Below are 26,288 nucleotides of genomic sequence, written 5' to 3'. Positions count from 1 at the left end.
GATCTATACTTCTCCACAACTTTGTCTCTGACCTGTTTGGAGAGCTCCTTGGTCTTCATGTTGCTTAGTGGATGTTGCAGACTCAGGGGCCTTTCAGAACAGGTGTATTTATACTGACATCATGTGACACTGATTGCACGCAGGGGACATTATTCAAATAATTATGTGACTTCTGAAATTAATTGGTTTGACCAGACCTTATTGAGAGGCTTCATAGCAAAGGGGGTGAATACATATGCACTCACAACTTTTAAGATTTTAGTAATTATTTTTTAACTTGTTTTTTGTTTTTTTTCTAACAAGGTTTTTTTTTTGTTTTTACTGAACATTTTTGACTGGTCCATTACATAAAATTCAATTTAAAATCCATTTTAATTTCAGGTATTTCAGGTTGTAATGCAACAAAACAGGAAAAACAAGGGGGTAATATTTTTTGCAAGGCACCGTATTAAATTGGATAAAAATTAATTAAAATTCCATACAGATCATAAACATTTTATAATGTAAGATTATTTAGATTGGTCTAACCATATACTTTTATGTAGTTCTATTCAAAATTTCCCCTTTTCTATGTAACGTTGAGGTGTTTTTTGTGTCTCTCCTTGCAGTGTCATATTCGTATCGGACATTGTTTTATATCAGTTCTTTATTTTTTGTCCATATGTATCATAAAACCGCTCTGGTATTGTGTGATCTTGGGATTCTCTGTTTGCTGTGTCTCACCAATGAACGTGTACTAAATCTTGACGTAACAATAGTATTTCAATATTTTCAGATAAAGATCAAATCTACTACATATGGGAAGATGACTACCATTAACAAGGGTGATTGATCTTTAATGGCATGTCCTAGATCTGTGTGAATACTAATCCCCAATCCCAACCTTTCCAGGATCACAGTGCACTGGTCTGTTCAGCACCACAGTGCTGGGAGGCTCCTCCAGCGCTCCAAATCTACAGGACTACGCACGCAGCTACCGCAAAAAAATCAGCGCCGTTGCCAGCCTGACTTACAAAGACGGTACGTGTATTCTAAACCAGATGCACTCTGTATCCCAACCTTGCGTATTTAATACTCGGTCCTGGTAAGGGGGTAAAATTTGAATGTAACAAATTCTACTATATGTCACAATGACTTATGATTTGCAGATGATACATCACTGCTAATGTTGGTGGGTTAAACGTAGATAAAATGTCTGTCCATTTCAAAGCTTACTTCGATGCAAAACAGTAGTGGTCTTACCTTTTAATTTTGTGACTCTTTTAGGTCATTTCATTTTTTTTTTCCAGACTTACATCGAACGATTTATTTCCTTAAATTTTTTTTCTTCAAAAATTAATTTGCCTGATCCTCTTTCATGTTTAAGTGCCAGCGATTTCACCCATACTACAGATTTTTTCTTTGCCAACAAATACTTATTATATTACTGTACAACTCTATTGTATGTATGCCAGAACAGTAACTGTTCTAAATATGACAATATTACAACATTCAGATGTGTTCTGGTAAACTTGCGATGATAGGTTTACTGTGTGTATGTATATATATATATATATATTAAATTTGTCTTCGTGTCTTGCATTAGTGACACGCCAGAAGTCTTAATCGGTGGGGGTCCGAGCACTGAGACCCCCACCAATCGCTAAAACGAAGCTGCAGAAGCACTCGTGTGAGCACTGTGCTGCTTCGTTTCTGATCGGCTTTCCTAAATGGCTTTACTACCTTATATAACATCCTGTAATGTAAACTTGGCAATCAGAACTCCTCTTCAGAAACCAGACTTACTGCTTACCAGAAGGAAAACCTACTTTTATTAAAGCACTCCACACCTAAATCCGAAATAATCATATTTCAAATCAAAACTGACATTTGGGGTGATATTTTGCTGTATCCGTTCGTTGAAGTGCTGATTTAGCTGCCCCTATGTCTGCAGATTTATTATGGAGAGAATGAGGTGATCACCAGTGAAGCAGATATTCTGATTAACAAAATTGTGGCTGCAGGGGAAAAAAAACATCTATATTTTACTTCTAGTCCTTGCAGAACCGCTAGTTTGGAAGACAAGAAAAAGCTTTCCTCTTACTATACTGTTTAGTTTGTCTTTTTTTGTTCTTTCAAGATTGAGGATAATTGTGCCTTTCTTCATTACATTTTGAGTTATATGTTTGTGTTTTGGAATTTTTGTTATTGCTCAAGTCTAGACAAACAATTTAATAATATGCACCTAGAATTATACTATCCTCTTTATAACAATCTCTGTAAAATTCAAGTCTATTACAGAGGTGAAAATACTTTCTGGAACTGTTTTACCACCCATTAATAATAATAATCTTTATTTATATAGCGCCAACATATTCTGCAGCACTTTACAATTTGGAGGGAACATGAACAGACAATATCAGACATTACATAGTGACAAAGTTAATTTACAATTCAAACCAGAGGAGTGAGGACCCTGCTCGCAAGAGCTTACAATCTATGAGGAAATAAGGGAGACACAATGTGTAACAGTGTTTGTTCTGTACAATAGTCCAGCCATTTTTATACACATGGGTGGTACACATAAAGCTGCATGAGCCGGTCACCAGCCAGTATCCGTGTATGACGGACATGAAGAGAAGGAGTGTGAGGGAATCTTATTCTGATGACTAATCTATAAGGGGGCCATTCCATGCTTTCCTAAAGACACTTTTTTTTATGCAGGACCAAATATCGTGGGGTTGCTTATGTAAATGTATGCTCACAACCCCACTAAATTTCTCTCACTGAAAAGCAATGTAAAACATACAGTAATGCAACAGGGGAAGAAGGAACCAAACAAAAATACACCATCATCTGTAAATCTGAGTTTTTTGGTATTGTGAGGTTACGCTTACTTTGGTTTCCACATATTTGATCGTTTGTAAATAACCATGCATTACTTTCCAGTTCCCTGACATTCCTCTCCAACGTTATTTTGTGCACCTCTAGTCTTGAGTCGTTCTATGTGGTTATGGATCACACTCATAGTTCTCATCACATACTGTAGACAATGGGAAATGAATGTTGCTAGTCCAACATGAACCTCAGAGGAAACTGGACAAATAGATAGGATCCCATATTGCAATGTATTATTTATAATCATAATAAAAGTTATATTTCTGGTACCCATGCATAGAGATCTTCCTATTGAACATTGCTGCCTGTTTACTAAACTAAACTCTAAAAAAAAAAAAAAAGTTTCGTAGTCTAGTACAGATAAATGCTATTTTTCTACCACTACAATAGCATTTATGAATGGTAGATTTCTAGGTCTGCAGTACAATTACTTCTTTATAATATCACATGGGATATATAAATGTCCTTATTTTTCTGGTTGAAGTTATATGAGGATGATAAGGAGGAGATGACACATTGACAGGAATGTTCCTGTCTTTGTAGCGTAGGATATAGCGCACCCCCCCCCCCCCCAAAAGCCACTCACCTACTGCATATATCACTTCTGTATTCAGCACACAAAGTGTTGCCTCATATCAGTCTAGTCTCCTAGTCTCATAGTGTTATACCCACACATGGACTAGAGCGATGGCTTTTAATGTAAGCAATATGATTTGCAGTTCTGATTTAGGATTATGAGCGTCTCACATTGAATGGACATAGACATGAGAAGAATACATATTTTATGGTCAAGTAAGTTTTTTATTATTGATAAAACATACCAGGTTTACATCAAACATTGGTAAGAGATTATCATACCTCCATAAACAACATTATGAAGTAGAGAACACTTGGTCTGTGACATCAGTTCGCAATGATCAGCATAGAATTTCTCTACAGAAGAAATAAAGTGCGGTTGTTGTCAAGACCATAGAGAGTCTTGCATGGAAATAAAGTATCCAAGTAGGGGAACACAAAGGCGTAATGGACTAACGACAAAGACACATAAGAAAAGGGCCCATTAGGGTGACACCCAGGCCCAGGAGTCTATCATTCTGTCTGGACTCAATACCAAATCAAGAAATTGTAACCCAGTTGGGAAAATCAGAGGAGTCTCTAAAACGAGTCCAAGGCAACTATTGCAATTCAACTTGAATAGATCTAACAGTTTTAGCCGCATTCATAAGTTCCATTCTCTTAATGTAATTGAGTACATCTGCCCATTGCACCCTCGAAGGATCTTCTTGCCTTTTCCCACATATTTGGATTACTAATTTCACTGCCAATATACAATGGCGTAGATTTTTTTCGATTTTTTTCGATTTTGGATCGACCCAGGGAATATTAATAGACCGATCTCCGCGGAAGCTGAAATATTAGTCGAGAGAAAAACATTTTGTAGATCTGAAATGGAATCTATGCTCTGAAAGACAACAGGCTAACACCTGCGTCATTGCGAACCCCATTGATTTGTGTCACGGCTTAAGAAAACAGAACAGTTGTTTTCTGAACTGCTAATCATTATTACAAAGGAAAATGCATTTGCTTTTCAGATTAACACATTTTATGGTTAGGCTAAAAAGGAATCTTCATTTTGCAGAGTCTGGTTACATGGTAGTCTTGCTTATTTCAGTGTTCTATATTTTGGGATTTTTTTTATTTATTTTTATCTTTCTATGTTTTCTATGTTCTGCTATCTTGATAATCCACAACCATTACATGGCGGTGGCTCCGTGGTTAACACTGTAGCCTTGCAGAGCTGGGGTCCTCGGCTCGAATCTGACCTAGGACAACATTAATGAAGTTTGTATGTTTTCCTCTGGGTATTCCGGTTTCCGTCCACACTTCAAAACACGCTGATAGGTTAATTTGGAAATTAGATTGTGAGCCCCAATAGGGACAGTGAGTGATGACAATCTCTATACAGCGCTGCAACATATGTTGGTGCTTTATAAATGAATAAATTAAGAAATAAATAGTGCTTCGAGTAAAATGTATTGCAATCTATAATATAATGTTGAGCAGAGAAAGATTAATTTCTGATGATGGCACTTATTTTGCTTCCTTTGTAGCATTGCTCAGAAGTTATCACCCCATTGGCCATAACCTTTGTGTGTGCCCTCTTGACCAAAGAGCAGTACACCCGTATGCTACAGTGGCAACGTGCTCTGTTTAGAAATTGCATTGTTATAGGCACTTATTCTAGACCTCAGATGTAAAGCCTTGAAATAGCCATCAGTAAGGATGACTGCATTGAACTTTGTGACTACAATCCAATCTCAAAGAATTGGCATATTGCACATACATGCAGACGTGTACAGTTGCTAGAAAAAGCAAGTAAACCCTTTGGAATTACCTGGATTTGTACATTGATTACTAATAAAATGTGAGCTGATTGTGTAGTGTTAGTTTAGTTAGATTATGTTTGGCTATAATTTTATCTCATAACAAACAGTTCTACTGTTCATGTCTTTTACTGGGCTCATTGAGTAAACATCCACAAAGTAAGTGAACCCTTGAATTTATAACCTCTAGTTCCCCCATTAGCAGCAATCACCTCCACTAAACATATCTTGTAGCTGCAAATACGATTTACACAACTTGAGGATGAATTTTTGACCATTCCTCTCTGCAAATGTGTTTTAGTTCATCAATATTTCTGGGATGCCTTTTCAGTCTTTTTCAGGTTATGCCACAGAATCTTGATAGGGTTAAGCTTAAGACTCTGACTTGGTGATTTCCAAACACAAATCTTCTTTTTCAACCATTCTTTAGTTGATTTACCTGTTTGCTTTGAGTTATTGTCTTGTATCACTTACTGTCTCCTCAGCGTGAGGTCATGGACTGCTGCCCTTACATTCTCCTGTAAAATGTTTCGATACACCTTTGAATTCAGTGTTCCCTCAATGATCGCAAGGCGTCCAGGCAACAGAGCAGCCCTAAACCACGATGCCGCCTCCACCATACTTCACAGTTGGGATGAGGTTTTCGTGTTGGTGTGCAGTGTTCTTTTTCCTCCAAACATTGTGTTGTTTATTTGTGCTAAAAGTTCCACCCTTGTCTCATCTGTCCAAAGAACATTTGTCCAGAAGCATTGTGGAACATCCAGGAGGCAAACTTGAGATGGGCCGCAATGTTTTTTTGGACAGCAGCAGTTTCTTCTGTGGTGTCCTTTCTTGAACACCATTCAGTGGACACATAAAAGTAGTTTGTAGAGTCTTCAATAGGTCTTTTGCTGTTACCCGTCTGTCTCACCTCTTTCAGGATTGTCGTTGTACTCTTGGACGCCAATTTCTAGGGATAGTGGCAACAATCCAGAGTTTTCTCCTGTCAAAGCATCTGTGAAACCCACTTTTCCTATCTTCTCTACTGTTGACAGAGCGATATAGGGAAGTGGGAGGGAATTCTAAACATTCCTTTTGTCACAGTCATGCAAGTTGCCTGTTTAAGAAAACGATGTTTAATTCCCCAGGCGCAGTGATCGCAAGGGCCATTAAGGCAAAGTAAGCTCCGCACCTTTGCTTTGCGTGACGGCTCTAGCAGTCTCCTCATTGGCCGGCGCAGGGGAAATTGCATAACCGAGAAAAGGGGTATTTTAAAATTCCCTCCTCCTCCCTGTTATTGCTCTGTCAGCAGTTTTGAGACATCAAAACTGCTGTCAGGTTCCCTTTTATTGAAACACCTTTTCCAATTACCTATTGGGGAAGTCTTTACAGAGTTTCACTTACATTTTCTTCTTAGATGTTTACTCAATGTGCTAGATAAAAGTCATGAACATTACAACTACGTGTTATTTGTTTAGTTAGATTGTGTTTGTCTATAATTGTGACCTAGATAACAATTAGAACAATTAGTTTACATTTAATTCGTAATCAATGCAGAAATCCAGGTAATTCCAAATCATTCACTGACTTTTCCTTGGAACTATACAGCCAAAAGTAAACATGCTAGTCGCTCAATGGAATTGATAAGGTTAATGGATTTTAAAAAAGTTAGCATATCGTTAAACTGTAGCTGTAAGGAAGGCTACCTCTAAATCATGTCATGTTTCTTTCAGTAATTATATTGCATCGCAGTCGTTACAGGTTATCCGTAAAGCCCATAGCAGCTTGCAGTTGCCTGTCACACACAAGGCAGGATTCTGCCTCCTGTTGAACTATGGGACAGAATGAAATATATCACGGTCAAGTTTTATTCAACACGGATTGTGCAACTTCAAATTATTTAATAGGCTATGGTGGCCCTATGTGTCCTAACTAATTCTCTCGACAGGCATGTATCAAGCTTTAGTGTTTCTTAGGTCTAAAGTTCTGTGTTACTAATTTTGTAGAGCAAGTTTGAAGGTCTGTGCGTTAGGGAATAGTTGTGACGTGAGTAGTAACAATAAGTAATAGCAGAACGGTTTTAATGGAGCGTAATTAAGTCTTCATCTAAAGATGGACTTTCGCTTTAGTGAGTACATGAAGGAAAGGTTAGTGGATGAAGAAAGGTTATTTTCTTAGAATTAATAGAATAGACTGTTTCAAGTGTGTTTTGTTTGCTATATGTACCATAAACATTGGTTTTGATGATTTTGCAAATTTAAGAATAAACATGGTTCCAACACTCTGACCTATTATCTCCAGAGAATATACACTGATCAGCCATAACATTAACCAACCTGCCTAATATTGTTTATGTTCTTCCTGTGCCTGCCAAAAGAGCTCTGACCCGTCAAGGCATGGACTCCACAAGACCTCTGAAGATGTCCTGTGGTATTTGACACCATGACATTAGCCACAGATCCTATAAGTCCTGTAAGTTGCAAAGTGTGGCCTCCATTGATTGAAGTTGGTTTTCTAGCACATCCCATAGATGCTCGATTTGTTTCAAAACCATGAACACTTTGTCATCTTCCTTAAACTATTCCTGAACAATTTTTGCAGAGTGGCAGGGCGCAGTATAATGCTGAAAGAAGCCACTGCCATTAGAGAATACCATTGCCATGAAGGGGTGTACTTGGTCTGACATGTACCACCTACCTAAACATTTAAAGCAAAGTAACATCCACATAAATGCCCAGACCCACGGTTTACCAGCAGAAGATTGCCCACAGCATCACATTGCCTCAGCCGGCTCCCCATAGTGCAGTCTGGTGCCATCTCTTCCCCAAGTAAGTGATGCACACGCACCTGGCCGTTCACATGATGTAAAAGAAAATGTGATTCATCAGACCTGGCCACCTTCTTCCATTGCTCCCTGGTCCAGTTCTGAAGCTTACGTGCCTGTTGTAGGCACTTTCAGAAAAGGACAGGCGTTACCATGTGCACTCTGACTAGTCTGCGGCTATTCTGCCCCATGCACATCAAGCTCCGATGCACAGTGTGTTCTGACACCTTCTTATCATAGCCAGTATTAACTTTTTCAGCAATTTGTGCTACAGTAGCTCTTCTGTGGGATCGGACCAGGCGAACTTGCTTGCACTCCCCACGTGCATGAATGATCCTTGGGCACTCATGACCCTGTCGCAATGGTACTAACCTGCATACCGAAAACACCCTATACGATGTTTTGAAGATTCTCTGACCCAGTAGTCTGGCAATCACAATTTGGCCCTTGTCGGAGTGGCTCAGATCCTTTATGCTTGCCCATTTTTCCTTCTTCCAAAACATCAACTTTAAAAACTGACTGCCTAATCTATCCCACCTCTTGACAGGTGCAATTGTAACAAGATAATCAATGTTATTCACTTCACTCTGACCCACACATATTGCCAGAGCGGTGCCCCCTGTCGTCCCCCCCAGCCGCATGAGGGCAGCTAGGAGGCGTTTGTAGCGGAGGCCTGGCGTTCGCGGCAGCGGAGGTCGGGCGTTCGTGGTGCCGGCCTATTCAAAGTCTATGGGGCTGACTAACAAACGAGCGCATGCCCGTCCTCCACTCCGCTTCACCCGTTAGTGACCGCCCCATTAGTGTTTCTACGTCGGTCACTAACGGGCCTTATTCCGATGCAATAGACTTTTTACGTCGCTGCATCGGAATAAGTAAACAGAGCAGGGAGCTGTCAAACCTCCCTGCTCTCAGCTGCCAGAGGTAGCTGGGGGCGTCCCTGCTCGAACGTGTGAGATCGATATTAATATCGATCTTACCCGTTTAACCCTTCAGATGCGGTGCTCAATAGCGCTCACCGCATCTGAGTGGTTTTGGAGAGAGGGAGGGAGCTCCCTCTCATCCCACTGACACCCGGCGATAAGATCGCCGAGTGTCTGTGTCTCCGATGGCAGCCGGGGGGCCTAATAACGGCCCCCAGGTCTGCCTGTAGTGAATGCCTGCTAGATCATGCCTCTGGCATGTCCTAGCAGATGCCTGTCCGTTTTACACGGACAGGCATAATACACTGCAATACATAAGTATTGCAGTGTATTATAAATGCGATCGTATAATCGTAAAAAAGTTTAATAAAAAGTGAAAAAAACAAAAGTGAAAAAAAAAATGAAAAACCCACTTTTCCCCCTTACAAACTGCTTTATTATTAACAAACAAAATAAAGCAAAAAAGTTACACATATTTGGTATTGCCGTGTCCGCAACGACCCCAACTATAAACTTATTACATCATTTAACACGCACGGTGAACGTCATAAAAAAAAGAAAATAAAAAAACATGCAAAAATTGCTTTTTTCTTTGAATCCAGCCTTAAAAAAAAATGTAGTAAAAAGTGATCAAAAAGTCGCATCTACTCCAAAATGGTACCGATAAAAACTACAAGTCGTCCTGCAAAAAAAAAGCCCTCCTACAATTGCATCGGCGAAAAAATAAAAACGTTACGGCTCTTCAAATATGGAGACAAAAACAAATATTTTTGAGAAAAAAGTGTTTTCACTGTGTAAAAGTAGTAAAACATACAAAAACTTTACAAATTTGGTATCGTTGCAATCGTAACAACCCGCTGAATAAAGTTATTGTGTTATTTATACCACACGGTAAACGACGTAAATTTAGGATGCAAAAAAGTGTGGCGAACTTGCTGTTTTTTTTCTATTCCCCTCCAAAAAAAGTTAATAAAATTTAATCAATAAATTCTATGTACCCCAAAATGGTGCTATTAAAAATTACAACTTGTCCCGCAAAAAACAAGACCTTATACAGCTATGTCGACGCAAAAATAAAAAGTGTCTAGCTCTTTGAATGAGACGATGGAAAAACGTAAAAAATGGCTTGGTCATTAAGGTCTAAAATAGGCTGGTCATTAAGGGGTTAAGCAACTCCTTGCCATCGCCTTGCGTCTGGTGGGAGACCGAGGTGCCCCGTTCAGGTGATCGGTGAGGGTCCCAGCAGTCATACCCCCATCAATCTAGCATTTATTCTGGAGGCTGGAATACACCTTCTATTTTATGGCTGATCGGTGTACGTAGTTTTGTAGTTCCCCCTTAGGGTAAGTCCAGACATTGTGGAGATTTTCTGCTGCTCATTTTGTTGGTGAATACTTAACAAAATCTGCATTTGTTAACTGCTAATTTTTTGGGAAAATTGGAATGGACATGCTGCAGGTTTCAAAGTCCACCGCATGCCCTGAATTCCGCACAGATTTTTTTTCTGCTATGTGTGGATGAGGGTTTTCAATTTATCAATGGCTATCTGCCTGTATTATGGCGTAAAAAAGGTCACAAATGGAGCACCCTGTATTTGTACAATAGTTTGCTACTTTCTGCTGTTTTACGTCACCTATGCCACTATTTCTAAAAGTAAGCGAGACTTCACTATGATTTATGCCAGAAACTGCCATAAATTATAGCAGAAATTTATGCCAGCTTGTGGCTGGCGTCCATTTCCCTTTCTGGCGCATGGATAGCCAGAGATGCGCCTAATTTATTACGAGGCGTGCGCCTCTTAATAAATTAGGCAAATTTTACTTCAGCACTCTTTTATATTAAGACTAGCGTATGAAACGCCATTCTTAATAAATTACCTCCTAAATTCTTTAATCCGCAGTTGAGAAACGGGCCAAAAGTTTTCGGCCCTAGTGGAGGGGGGGGGGGTTTAGCATTGCGTTCAGATGTTTTAATCATAGGCTGATACTGTAAGTTGTCTGATTCAGAAAAGTATCACAAAACGTCAAATAATAAAGTAAAATGAAATGAGAAACAATGAAAAATGCTGGTTTTAATGTATAGTCTTGTTTAGGGCACACCTGTAGGTCTCTCATTTAGTCTTGGCCTTTTGCTACTGTAAGTGGAGATACACTTGCAAAGATTTTCTTAGATTAGGCAGTATAACAAGTAAGTTGAAATATGATAGAGCGGCAATACCAGACACTGCCCATAGCCAAATGTAGCACTGTTTCTGGAAAAAAAACAAACACATTTTGTAATCTTGAACAACCCCTTTAAAAATTGGCATCAGTGTTGGATACTTTTGTGGAGTTCCTTTACCTGAATATTTGCTCGCCATCATTTGTTTTTAATGCCATCGATAGCCTAGTAAATAGGATATAGTTGTTCCGCCTGGACATTAGGGAAACTTATTATTAAAATGGTTTTCTGAGATATTATAAAAAGTGGCAGGCAGAGGAGGGATGCATGAAAAAAAAAAAGAGCCTCACAGATCTTTGACGTTACAGCGCCGTTGTTTATTGACATAGCTGCAGCGATGACGTGCTTGTTTACCCACATTATCGCTGCAGCCAATTACTGGTCTCAGTGGGTATACGGGCACGCCGTCACTGCAGCCATGTCAATAAACAGCGGTGGCGGAGGATCAGAGCGCCGGCACTGATCTGTGAGGTGAGTAATGTTTTTTTTAAGGCATCCCTCCTTACCCCTGCCACGTTTTGGAATAACTCGGAAAATCCTCTTTAAGTTGTTCATTTCTTGTCACCATGCTGGGAAACCCCATAATTTTTCCCAACAACTTTTAATTTTCGGCGGTATGGGGCACAGAGGGTAACCCAGGGGCACAGTTCTTTGCATTAGACACGGGAGAAAATGTCATGCAGAAGACATGCCAATTAGGTGAGGCTGGGTCATGACCGGCAATAATGACTCTTGTGTCCTAAGCTTGCTACTCTACATGGGAACGTGGGTTGTGATGGTAGCAGTTTCAGCTGGTCAGATGAAATTTCAGTAGTGGTTGTACTGCTCTACTGGGGGCATCCTCTACGTCTAGAGGAAAAAGGGTTTTGCCATCATCACAGACGGGCATTCTTTACTGTGAGAGCAGTGACACTATGGAACTCTCTGCTACAGGATATTGTGATGGTTGATTTATTGAGCAAGTTCAAGGAGAGCATTAATGCCTTTTTTGAAAAATATAATATTGAAAGTTATGGGTATTCTGGAGATGGGACATTGATCGAGGGATTTATTATGATTTCCATATTTGAAGTTGGGGAGGAATTTATCCCCTAATTAAGAAATTGGCATCCACTTCAAGGGGAGTTTTGCCTTCCTCCGGATCAACACGGTAGGAATATAGGTTGGACTTGATGGACCTTTTGGTCTTTTTTCAACCCTATCAATTATGTAACTCTAGGAGCGGGTGAGGTTTGCAGGCTGGGTTTCTGTAGCCTATTTTTTCTCTCGGTTGGCAGACTCCTGGTCCCCAGAGGAATGCAAAGAACACTTTAATCCTTATGGTAGTTAAAAGGAGGTCTTGGGTGGCTGATGCTACTTCCAAACTTGCGCTGGGTCTGTGCAGATCTAAGGAAAATCCATACTTTTCGGAGCATGCCTAGCCACGCTACTTCTAATTTTTCTTGAAATGATAAGGTGCATTAAACAAACTAATTATTGGGGGTATGTGTTAAGGATCATGACCACATGTTGGTTAGGACCACGTGTTGCTGATGGTCACTGGTGGCTCTGTCAGAGAACCAACAAACTGTTACATGGAGTTTTTATGACCCCTTTGTGCCAATGTGCTCTACTGTGCCATTAGTTGTAAAACTATGTATTAGCTGTGGAATGCTTTTCCATGATCTAAAAATGTTGCATCTCCAAGTCCAGAATTTTTTTTACAGTAACTACGGTTAAGAAAAAAAAAAATTGTGTAGACTTGCAAACCTATAAAGTTTCGTTTAGGCCCACTCCTCTATATAAAAAGTAAAGGGCCTTTTAGACGAGCCAAGCAATTGTAATCATCGAACGATTATCAAGTCGTTCCGTTGCAAACTATCGTTATTTAATTGCATCTATTATCGTTGAAATAGTCGTTATATCGATCGGTGTTTATGTCGCGTGTCTGGCATCTGACCAATTACTGCATTTGGTGCAAGACTAACGATACCTGTTTAAACTTGCACATTTAGTGACGACGAACGATAATATTTCTCTCATTCAAAACTATTAGATCGTCGACATACGAAGGATCTTTCGTTAATCTTTCGATCACTTGCAGTGTTTACACCTAGGCTAATTGATCACTTTTGCTCAATCTAACGATTATTCGAACGAGAATCAACACGTCTAAAAGGCCCTTAACATAATGTCAGCTGAACCGATCTAGAATCAATTACATCAGTATGTACTATCATTTGAAGACAAACTATTCTGTCTAAACTTTTTCCCTTTCATTTTTTACCTCAGTCCTACTCCTTTTCTATAATTCAGTGTATTACTATAATTAAGTGCATACTATGGATATGTTCTTGTATGGCACATGGCAACTATTCTGAGCATGACATAGCCGCGTAAACTAATCCATTGAATATCTTTTTGCTTTTCTCATGCATGTGGCTTTTGATGATAGTTCAGTTTGGCCTTTAACACAAGTTGTCCTTGCAGTATGTTGTCCCAGGATCCTGTTGGTGTGTGTATGTGCCTGTGTCCGTGGCCCGAAATCAGAATGTTAATGCCGATGCTTGTGTTTTTTTTTCCTCAGAACTGTTGTCTATGCCAGCTGTAAAACGATTTTCTGTGTCGTTTGCAAAGCATCCGACTAATGGTACGTTTGCTTTCTTGATTTGAAGTGTTGCTTCACACTATTAACCCCATTTTTATTTTTCCGGTTTTTTTTCTTTTTCTGTCCGTTTGCCATCCACCAAATCTTGTTCGTGTTGATATTGTGATGTGGAATCTTCCTCTCCGGTTTTTCCATAGTTTTTCTTCCAGTTAGTTAATTTCCTCTTTTATATCGCATCGTCCTTCCTCATGTTCATCTACCAACCTTATCTAGTACCAAAATAAACCTAATAATTCTCAAGTATAGTTCAGGGTAAGAACAACACCATTGCAAAATTGAAATCAATGCTTTGTTTTGTGTGATGGTTTCCATTTTATTTAAGATATTTTACATTTACAGTACCATATTGTAATATCACAAGCCATATAAAAGAAATAAAATCATATTTATAACAACATACAGTGGCTATCTGAAAAAATCATATATTTGAGCAAAGCTCATTTGTCTATATGGAGGAGATCTAGATTTATCATTAAAAGCTTCATTTTAGGATAATTTTTTTCATAGTAACGTAATAACGTAATAAACAAATTTACTGTTACCTTTATAAAATATATTTTTTCAAAATCCAATAAACTCTAGGTCATACATTTAATACCTACTGCTCTCTGAAAGCTGTTATAGTCCTTTCTGTCAATTGGACAACCTAGTTGGAATGGCTCACGCGGCTGGCTTAATGTATGTTAAAATACTATTTAGGAAAGCTATTACAGGCAATGTAAATAATGAAAAGAACCATTGTTTTTATACCATTAAAGGGAGATAAAGACTACTTAGTCATGTGATTAATTTTACTTTGTATACTAAGTGGACAGCAAATTTTTGTCTGTTCAAAAATATTACCGTATTTTAAAACTTAAGAGATTATCTGTGTATATGTTTTATTTTTTGGGTTGTCTCATGAAGACAACCCCTTATTATTTTCACTGAAGCCGGACCAGCGATCAGCTGATCAACACAGGTCTGACTTTAAAAACTGCTGGTGGGTGAAGCTGTCGCCCGGCCTTTACATTTTTCCTGCAAGGGAAACATGAACATGCAGTTCATCCAAATTCAATGGACAACTGTGTAATACATGGAGTCTGCCAGAGCGAGAGCTGCTCTTTGCAAGTGTCTTTTCACTCTGGATAATAGATGTTCATATGCCCTAATAGGGCATACAGAAAAGGGTTGTCTTTATGAGACAACCCCTTTTAAAGGGATTTTCCCACTAAGCACTTTTATCACCTATACAGGATATGTGATAAATGTTTACTGGGGCCCCTTCACTGATACTCCCACAGATCACTAGAATGGGGGTCCCGATCCCCGTTCCTCCTCCCTGCACAATTGCAGTAAGGAGGATTAGGAATGGAGTCACGGTTGCGCATGTGCGCTGCCGCTCCAATTAATGTCTATGGGGCCAATGGAAACAGCCGAGTGCTGTATATGGCTGTCTCTGTCAAACCCATAGACATTGAATGGATCGGTTGCGCACATGCGCGACCCTCACTTAATTCAAGACGCTCCTCACTGCAATCGTGCAGTGAGGAGAAATTAGGTCCGTGATGGGACCCACAGCGATCATACATTTATCAAAGGGGAAAAGCCCTTTGAGCCTACAAAAAAACATTTTCTTAATTTTAGTTCGCTAAAGAAAACAATAGTGGCCTTTATAAGAATTTTTATATAATTTGGGTACAGTTTAATATTATTTTCTTATAATATAAAATAGTTTTTTTTTGTTTTTTATTTTTAAAGAACAAGAATATTTTTCTATTTTTTTAACTCGTGATATATAAGAAAAATAAATTGTTTTAACTAAATTAAAATTTTTCTACTCTCTCTGTCAAGGCTTTTTCTCTTTTCAGGTTTTCTTTTCAGAATGCATTCATTTGAATCTTTCATTTTCTCCAGGTTTTATTTCTTATTCCTGTTGTACTTTTACTATTTTTTCTCTGTATTTCTTATTTTAATCTTTTTTTCATTTTGTGGCACCATTGATTTGCTTTGCTTTTGATAAACTTGGTTATCAGTGGCAACTGGACTTAAAAGCTGCAGTAAAAAAATGTTAAAACATTTTTTTGTATGAATTATTAGTATCGATTGGCCAAAAGTTTTGAAATTTACATTTTCAGAATTATATCATGTAGTCTTCAATCACTTAAAACTGTTATCTCAGCACCTTTTTTTTTTTTTACCATTAAGTGAAATCCATTTCGTTTACTGCAGCCTTTAGTGTTTTTTTATTTCTTTGCTGTTTAACAACCTCATTTTAAGACCGAGATAACCCAGACTCACTAGAAGGAGAAACTGCATCACATTTAAGGTAATAAGAATGTCTTGCATATACCTACTCTTCTTCTACTTACAATTATTTACACGGGCCTTAAAGGGAACCTGTCACCAGCATTTCACCTATTGAACTTTACTTATCCCTCACTGGCCGCTGCTATGAAAAGTTCATTGCCGTTATCCCCTCTCCTAAACTCCTCCTCCGACTGTAAATAACGGTCTGCAAACATTTGACGCTTTTTATCGTAATAATCCGGTGTCACTTTGTGCGCACACACCAGAAGAGGACATCAATGCCCAAGTGTGGGATTTTGTGTGCTGGGGGAAGGCGAGGAGCTGTCAATCAAAAGTAAGGAGGCGGGGTAAACTCGGAAAGACTTGAGGAATGAAGATATGACTCTTTTCAAACGAGGATTTGACTCTTTTATGCTCATTAGCATACGGTGTGGGAACACTAAAAACTGAATACTAAAGCTTCAGAGCCGACTAAGAAGATAATTATAAGTTATATAGAAATTATTTTTCACCCACTACACCCTGGTATTGCTGGTTTCATAGGTCAAATGCTGGTGACAGGTTCCCTTTAATTGCGTCTAAAAACTGCTGTAATCGATTTTTTTTCATTTAATAAAAAACTACTCAGACACATTGCTGACTACGAGCAGTCAGCAATGTGTCTGTCCTGTCAGTGCTAGGCACATGCAGAAAAATAGCCATTTTGTATTTACATGTAGTGTATGTACGTACACTTTGCATTGGTATTATATAGTACATGCTATATTTTAACCATATACTAACCAGCTTCTAATATACAAATTTCACTTTTTGTTACTTGTTTAGCTTTTAGTATTGTTTGTCAGTCCCTAGGTCAGGCCTCTACAGCAAAAGTTGGTTGCACGAACGTCGTGTCAAAATTGCAGCATTGCCATGACACTTCAAGCATGTGACCTTTAAAGGAGTTTTCCAACAGTGAGGAGGAACGGGGATCAGGACCCCCGTTGTAGAGATTGGTGGGCGCCCCAAGTGGTGGGGCTCCCAGTGATCATACATTGATCACCTAACCTGTGTGTAGATAAATGCTAATTGTGGGAGAACCCCTTTAATGTTTAGTTGTGAGGGACAAAGTTCGAAGCTACGGTCGCAAGAATTTTGACCATGTTGTAATTCTTGTGATTGTACACTCCCCCCACCCCATACGGAATCATTGAAGTAGCGCATGAGTGATTGTAATGCGACAATGTGCCACCGAGGCCTAGCCTTAATTGTTACGGAGGACCCTAACTACCTCCATTAAAATACATATTTGCCCATATAAATTTTACCATACCAGTTACATTGGATTATTGATGATTTGTATCCACGCCTCAGATTACAGTTTGTCTCCCTTTTCCACAGTAACGAGCATAAAAAATAATATGTAAAATAAAGTCAGAAACATTTCTATCTACCACAAAATCTATTATTCAAGCAACAATATGAATAAACATTTTAGATGCATGAATAGGTCGGTATCATTGCTAAAAAAAATATATATTTTTGGGCCAAATTGAGCAGAACAGTAATAAACAGCCATGCTTTCTTCTAAAAGACTATATGAAAGACTATATACAAACCATGACTAAAAGCATGTGGACACCAGGCCACCATTTGTGCTTGATTCCAAATTCATTAGCACTTCGGCTCTGTTCATATCGGCATTCTGAAACCCGTTTAGAACGCAAACCAGAACGCAGTGCTGGATCTGTCTTACGGCAGATTCCACCTGCGCCCAACAGATGCTATTGACTTAGAATGGGGTCCGTCATTGTAATGGAAGGAATTTCACTGCATGCAGCGCTAGTCTTCCCATCAAATCTGACAGGATCTGCGATGGAAGCTTAAAATGGAAACGTAGCCTATAGACTTTTTCCCACCATTATTGCTATAACAGCCTCCACTCTTTTGCGAATTCTTTCCACTAGAATCTGTAACATGGGTTTAGGGTTACGTCCAATCAGCCACTAGGACATTTCTAAGGGACCAATAGAATTTTGCAGGCCAGTCTAGGTTATCTACATTGAAACTGGCAAACATAATTTTAGCATGGGAAATTTTCATGCTTGAACAGATAAGTGTCTTTCCCAAAACGTGGCAAAAATGTTGGAATCACACAATTCTCTAGAATGTCATTGTATGCTGTAGCATTAAGCAAGATGTCTCAAAATTAAATGGAACAAAGTGGCTCAACCTAAGCCAAAAAAGAAATCAAGGATCATTGCTACTCCAACTCCAAACCCAAAGTCATTTGTCAGGCTGTTAGGTAGTGAAGTGTGATTTCCTCCATATTAATTGATGCTTGGCAGTACGCATGGTAATCTTAGGCTTGTGAGTGACAGCTCAGCCACAGAAACTCAATCCATGAAGCTCTCAATGAACAGTTCTTCAGTAGAGGTTTCGACTTAACAGAACTTAGTCTACTAGGGCATATCTGGCAAACTGATTTGTTAGAAAATTGGCCTTCCTATGACCGTTCCATGATGAAAGTCATACTTTTTAGTAGGACACACTCATCCTGTAATGTTTGGAGAGTGCATGGCTGTATGATTGATATCATGCGCCTGTTAGCAATCTGTGTGATATTGCTGATAAATTAGAAGGGGTGTCCACATACTTTTGATGATGTAGTGTGTGTGTGTGTGTGTGTGTGTATATGTATATATATATATATATATATATATATATATATATAATGTATGTTCTTGTGGGTGCGTATATACACTATATGGACAAAAGTATTGGGACACACCTCATAATTATTGAATTCAGGTTTCTCATTCAGTCCCATTGCCACAGGTGTATAAAATCCAGTACCTAGCCATGCAGTCTGCCTTTATAAACATTTGTGAAAGAATAGGTCATTATGAAGAGCTGAGTGAATTCCAGCATGGTACTATAATAGGATGCCACTGTTCCAACAAGTCAGTTTGTAACATTTCTTCCCTCCTAGATATTCCACCATCAACTGTGAGTGGTATTATTTCAAAGTGGAAGCGTTTAGGAACCACATCAACCCAGCCATGATGTAGCAGACCACATAGTCTACTGAGGCACATGGTGCATAAAAGTCACCAACACTCTGCTGACTCAATGCCAGAGGATGTTTGGAACTCTGCAGTTATTAACATCTGGACATAAACTGTGCCTCGGGAGCTTCATGGCATGGTTTCGATGGCTGAGCAGCCGCATGCAAGCCTTACATCACGAAGCACAACTTCTCTATCTGGCAGTCTGATGGACGAGTCTGGGTTTGGCGAATGTCAGGAGAACGTTAGCTGCCTGAGAGCATTATGCTGATGCTAAAGTTAGATGGAGGAGGGATAATTCTACGGGATTGTTTTTCAGGGGTTGGCTTAGGCCCCTTCCTTGCAGAAAAGGGAAATTTTAATGCTTCAGCATGCCAAGACATTTTGGACGATTGTATGCTTCCAACATTGTGGGAACAGTTTTGGGAAAACCCTTTTCTGTTCCAGCATGACTGTGCCCCAGTGTACAAAGCAAGGTTCATAATAAAGGCATGGTTGGGTGAGTTTGGTGTGGGAGAACTTGACTGGCCTGCACAGAGCCCTGAGCTCTACCCCATCGAACACCTTTGGGATGAACTAGAATGGAGATTGCAGGCCAGACCCTCCCATCCAACATCAGTGTCTGAACTCACAAATGCTCTTCTGGGTGACTTGGCAAAAATTCCCACAGACACACTCCAAAATCTCGTTAAAAGCCTTCCCAGGAAATTGGAAGCTGTTTTGTTTTTTTTGGGGGGGGGGGGGCAACTCACTCCATATTGATACTTATGGATTTAGAATGGGATGTCATAAAAGCTTCTGTATGTGTCACCATACTTTTGTTCATATAGTGTATGTGTGTGTGTGTGTGTGTATAGAGGGAGGTTTGGGGCGACATTATGTCAAGATATGCCTTTGGTTTAAGATCATTTACTTTTAAAACATTTGACAGGGGTCTTGCTACTGGGCTTTTCTTATAAACTCTATTGTAATAAACCCCTTCCCGCTCTCTCTGTAAATATATGCGGGTGTCCGATATGTTGGATCCCGATCAATCATAATATTATGGCATATCCTAGTGATATGCTATAACATTGAGGTGGAAAAACCCCCAATGACTTCTGTGAATGCAGTGAGACTGCAAGTCTATATATAATTCAAAATATGATTTCAGTGCTCACATTATTTATGTGCTTTGCATATACCTAACTGTTTATGTTTTGAGTTTAAAGGGGTTTTTCCATGAGGGATGTTTGTGACATATCCACAGGATATAATCCAAAAAATAAAGAATTTGAAGCTGCACAAATCCTGATATCAGGAGCGGTGTCACGCTGTAAAATCAGACAAACCCAGTCTGACGTAATGTAATCCTCCGAAAAAGCATGGTTGAACAGCAGCACATGTCTCCCAAATTTCAATCAATACGTTCTTTTATTTGTCAAACATCCAGTAAAAAATGGCAACGTTTCGACCCGTGACAAGTGGAGGGTCTTTCTCAAGCCTTGTCACGAAATTTGGGAGACGTGTGCTGCTGTTCAACCATGCTTTTTCTGAGGATATCCACAGGATATGTCATAAATGTCAGATAGATGCGGGTCCCACTTCTGGGATCCGCACCTATCTCTAGAACGTGGCCCCCTAAAACCCGTTCTACCGCTCTGTGTTGCGGCTGAAGTGTGTGAATTCCGACCATGAAGAAGAAAACAGTGTAGCTGGCTGAGCACCGCTGTTTCCGTAAGTCCCATGGAACGGAATGTTAGTTACGGAAACAGCATAGTTGTAGCATTGTAGATCGCACCACAGTAGCTCCAACTAGGAGCTGAATCCCCAGCCAAAGCTTCGGCAACCTCTGCCGGGGATTCACCTCCTAGTGGCAGCTACAATGGCGATATCTACAAGGAAGAAGGGAGGTGCTATCTACATGTAGGGGTGTGATGTACAAGGTAGTAGGTGTTGTGCTGCGATCTACAAGGGGGGTGGGGTTGCTATCTACAAGGGAGGAGGGGTGCTGCAATCTACATGGGGTGCTATCTGCAAGGATATGTGGCACGATCTACATGGGCACTGTGGCACTATGTTGGGGGGGTGGTACTATGTGGACACTGTCACTATGTGGGCACTGTCACTATGCGGGCACTGTGGCGCTATGTCACTATATGTGGGCACTATGTTGGCGCTATGTCACTATATGTGTGCCCTGTGGCACTATGTGGGCACTGTGGTACTATGTGGGCACTGGGGCACTATGTGGGCACTATCTACATGGACATTGCAGCACTATCTACATGGGCATTGCTGTTTTCAGGCAATTAATACAAAAAACCCTGACAAATGAAATCCATCCTTTTTTTTTGTTTTGTTTTGATTTGTAACGGCCATGAAAAGCGGACAGACGGACTGGAAATGGATGAGAATTTGGAGACACTGATGCTAAATGGACATGAAAAACTGACATTTAAACGTTTTTAAATGCCCATTTTTTTATTTATTTAACCCCTTCCCGACATCCGCCGTATATATACGGCGCACGCCGGGTGGGGGAATATGGAGCGGGCTCACGGGCTGAGTCCGCTCCATAGAGCGAGTCTGTCGGCTGTGTGTTACAGCCGACACTTCCGGGTTAGCGCGATCCCGCTTGTTTAACACGTTAAATGCCACGTTCAATAGAGATCGCATTTAAATTACTAAAAACAGGGGGGCGACCCCCTGTAACGTCTCAACGGCCCCCCCGCGGCGAGATCGGGGGGAGCCGTTGGTTCACACGGCTGCCTGGGGGTCTGACAAAGTCCCCCAGGTCCGCCATCTTGGTACTCCTATGAAGCTCTGCTTCCGGCAGGGCTTCATAGGAGACTGTCAGAATCACGATATACTGCAATACATTAGTATTGCAGTATATCGTGCAAGCGATCTAACGATCGTTGGTTGAAGTCCCCTAGGGGGACTAATAAAAAATGTAAAAATGAGTTAAATAAAGTTGTTTTTTTTTGTGTAAAAAAAATAAAATATTAAAAGTTAAAAAACCCCCCCTTTTCCCATTTTCCCCCTAGAGCATAGTAAAAAATTAAATAAATAAACATAATTGGTATCGCCGCGTCCGTAAAAGTCTGAACTATCACAAAATATAATTATTTAACCCGCACGGTGAACGCCGTAAAAAAAAAATTTGTTAACGCCAGAATCTCTATTTTTTGTTCACCTAATCTCCCACAAAAAATAAAATAAAAAGTGATCAAACATTTACACCAAAATGGTATTATTAAAAACTACAGCTTATAAGCCCTTATACCACTTAATCGACGGAAAAATAAAGACGTTACGGCTCTCGGAATTTGGCGAAACAAAATAAATTTTCTTTTTTACACTTAGGTTTTTACTTGTAAAAGTAGTAAAATATAGAAAAACCTACACATATTTGGTATCGGCGTAATCGTATTGACCCATAGAATAAAATGAATATGTTGTTTTAATTGTACAGTGAATTCCGTAAAAATGGCGCGCAAAAAACCATGGCGGAATCGCTGTTTTTTTTCATTTTCTACCCCACAAATAATTATTTTCCCGTTTCCTAGTACATTATACGGCAAAATAAATGGTGCTACGAAAAACTACAACTTGTCCCGCAAAAATCAAGCCCTCATAGTACTATATCGACGGAAAAATAAAGGCGTTATGGCCTTTGGAAGGTGGGGAGGGAAAAACGAAAATGAAAATCTGAAAAAGGGCTGCGGCGTGAAAGGGTTAATGTTGTGTGACTAGCCCAAATGTTTATGCTGCCAGGAGTCCCATTCACATGTACCGTGATCGGGCTGGGAAATCCGGGGGACACACGGATTGCGAAAAATCACACGGTTGTGTGAATCCGGCCTTAATGTCATATATTAAAACCCCATGGTGGGGCCGGTACTGCACAGGGTCCTCCTCAGACACTATAATGTAATCTCTCCCCAGTGTGCCCGCTCGGCGCTATCTACCTGGCCCTGCTGCAATTTACACTACTCTCGTCTGCAATGTTGAAGACTGGCTGAGGTGGTGACGGGCACAGAGGGATGTTCGTGCACGCAGTGCATCATTGATTATAGATTTTGTTAACCAGTTCCCTGCTGGGGAACACAGAAGTTATAATCAATTAGATAGACAGTGTTCCAATTGTATTTCTGATAAAAAAAAGTATTTGCAAAGGTTAAAAGTTGTGAAGTTGCGTACAATTCTATAGTAATCGTAATATATGTTAAGTTATTTATGTAAAGAAAATAATTGATTAAATTATCTCTTGGTGTTACTGTTAAATAAACGGAAAAAAATAAGAAAAATCGAAATTCAAATCGAAAATTGCCCAAAGTGTTGAAAAAAAATCTAGATTTTATTTTTTGCCAAAATCACCCAGCCCCACTCACAGCTAACCACCGGTATAGTAAATAAAATACTTTATTTTCATTTCATGTATACAAAATTAACTACATATATACCACCTACAAAGTAAATAAAATAATTTATTTTAATAAGACTTAGAGAAAGTGAACTACATATATGTAGACAAGCATATACACCTATTACAAGCAGGAGTTTCATGTGCTAAGGCATAAATACATAGACCTATACCCATACAAAAAAGATTACACCTGTAAAAAGAACATATAGTGCAAGGCAGTGGCGGATTACGTGTACCATGGGCCCTGGGCTCTTGACACAACTTGGGCCCCCTCCTTCCCCCTCACACGCAATTCAACCCCCCCAACCCGCTGTCACTGTACCCGTCAGTGCCACTGACCTGACAGATACAGGTTATAGCACTAGATACAGCTGCTCTGTATTCAGGATATAAAGCAGCTGTATCTCAAAAAGTAAAAATACTTTTTAATAAGTAGTTAGAAAGGTTGCACCAAACACCATACACTATTTTTTTTTTTTTTTAAAAAACGTTTTTAAAGGTTTACATAGCCTTTAACACATCAAATAAAAACAAATTGTAACACCTCTATTTAAAGGGTAAGTAAATGTTCAACAAACTTCTGACATGTCATAGTGACATGTCAGAACTTTTGATGGGTGGGGATCCGGGTGCTGAGACCCCCACCGATCACTAAAACTAAGAGGCAGAAGCACTCATGCGAGCTCTGAGCCACTTCGTTTCTGTTCGGCTTTTTCCGGAAAGCCAAAGTAGCGGTGTACGGCTCATGGAGTTTCTATGAGCCCGTACACAAACTGCTCGGCTTTCCGGAAACAGAAACCAAGCGGCTCAGCGCTCATCCCATATAAGGTGTTAAAGAGGCTCTGTCACCAGATTTTCAAACCCCTATCTCCTATTGCAGCTGATCGGCGCTGCAATGTAGATAACCGTAACGTTTTTATTTTTCAAAAACGAGCATTTTTGGCCAAGTTCTGAGCATTTTTATATTTATGCAAATGAGCCTTTCTTATGTACAACTGGGCGTGTTTAAAGTTATGTCCAACTGGGCGTGTATTGTGTTCGTTACATCTGGGTGTGTTTACTTGTTTTACTAACTGGGCGTTGTGAATGGAAGTGTATGATGCTGACGAATCAGCATCATCCACTTCTCTTCGTTACCACCCAGCTTCTGGCAGTGCACAGACACACAGCGTGTCCTCGCGAGATCACGCTGTGACGTCACTCACTCCCTCCCACAGGAACTTCATCGCGTCGGATGAGCGAGGACAATATATAAAGTGCTACAGTGCATATATGATAATATGAAAAAGATACATGTGTCATAGGACCGGATCCACCCCATATATCAGGAATGTAAATAAAGAAATGTGATACCACATATAATATAAACATACAAAACATACAATGTATAAGCAATACGATACACACAAGATCATCAGTCTGTATACTCACCTTTGAAAATTTTGGATTACCATTATAGGAAAATCTTCAGGCAAACTTTCTGTCATATGTTATCAGTTGGGCATTGACTTCTGATTATAGAATTATTCTCATGATAAGGTTGAACGCAACATTTTCATTCTGTTGTCACTCATAACTGTTTTCTCAAAAAGTTTCCATTTCATCATGAAAATACATGTGTCTCTTTTATGTATGTTCTATCTGGTATGAACTGGTTACAACATGTGGGGGATCTACGCCAACATTATTATTGTAAAGTACAGGTGCATCCTGAGAGCTTGAACCCCGCCGGGGGGTCACTGACTATGGAGGGGGGACTTTGCCAGTCCCACGACCATGATGTGACTCTCCACATGGAAGTTGTGCTTGACCTTTGGTCCTGCACATCTTCACTGGGGATCATATAAGCTTCATGAGTTTTGTACGAATATGTAGAAATTCACAGATACGTGAACCCCCCTCTTTATACCAGTCCGAATTACTAGTTAGCATTTACGATATTTTAAATATTAATTATATGGAGACTTAGTGGTATTTAACTAATGCCTTATTACATATAATAACATCTTTGCAAAAACACATTTAAAATTTCTATTGTACAAATGCAGTGTATCTATAGATTATATCCAGTAGTGAGGACGATATAGGAATTCCACTGAGCATGCGTGGAATTTAATAGTTTCATATGTTCCAGCGTGAGATAGGTGCACCGCACGTCTCTTTCTTTTGGGCATGCGCGAGGTCTGATGATCCCACGAGATATTCGACCATACGCCCATGACCATTGGGCATTGTATGACATAACGGCGCAGGCGCACTGAGTTCGCAAAGACGCCAAACACAATGTGCTTGTATTGATAAACAATAATGGCTCCTAAATGTAGTGGTGAGTTACAGCTGATCTTTTTAAATTAGTAAAACGTCTACACATGAATTAAATTGCTTATACATTGTATGTTTTGTATGTTTATATTATATGTGGTATCACATTTCTTGATTTACATTCCGGATATGTTGTGGATCTGGTCCTATGACACATGTATCTTTTTCATATTATCAGATATGCACTGTAGCACTTTATATATTATAATTGTTTACATGAATCACAATTGTTTTTAAATGAGCTATGCTCCTTATATAATATCCTGTTGACTTGAAGTGTTTATGCTTGAAAATGCTGTCATTGTGAGTGGGAAACGTTGCACTGAGATGTGGTGAACAATAAATCGTTTTGATACTTTTGGAGTGCT

General features: G+C 39.6%; 1 protein-coding gene across 8 annotated transcripts in view; it reads left to right on the top strand.

The window, feature by feature from the left end:
- Positions 1-26,288, top strand: part of PPIP5K1 (diphosphoinositol pentakisphosphate kinase 1) — a 180,676-nt gene that overhangs the window by 126,733 nt on the left and 27,655 nt on the right. For 4 of the 8 annotated variants that reach the window (XM_075858098.1, XM_075858105.1, XM_075858097.1 and 1 more), the window contains 2 exons: positions 892-1,020; positions 13,771-13,833. The exons of 2 other annotated variants lie outside the window; for them this stretch is intronic. In XM_075858098.1, the coding sequence (XP_075714213.1) occupies positions 892-1,020; positions 13,771-13,833 (192 nt within the window). The remainder of the gene's footprint in view (positions 1-891; positions 1,021-13,770; positions 13,834-26,288) is intronic. 2 more of the 8 variants (XM_075858100.1, XM_075858103.1) reach the window with 1 other exon arrangement.

The sequence above is a fragment of the Rhinoderma darwinii genome, chromosome 3, assembly GCF_050947455.1.
Source record: "Rhinoderma darwinii isolate aRhiDar2 chromosome 3, aRhiDar2.hap1, whole genome shotgun sequence".
Taxonomy (NCBI): Eukaryota; Metazoa; Chordata; class Amphibia; order Anura; family Rhinodermatidae; genus Rhinoderma; species Rhinoderma darwinii.
The sequence above is the reverse complement of the archived record's forward strand: the minus strand, read 5'-3'. Positions and strand labels throughout refer to the sequence as shown.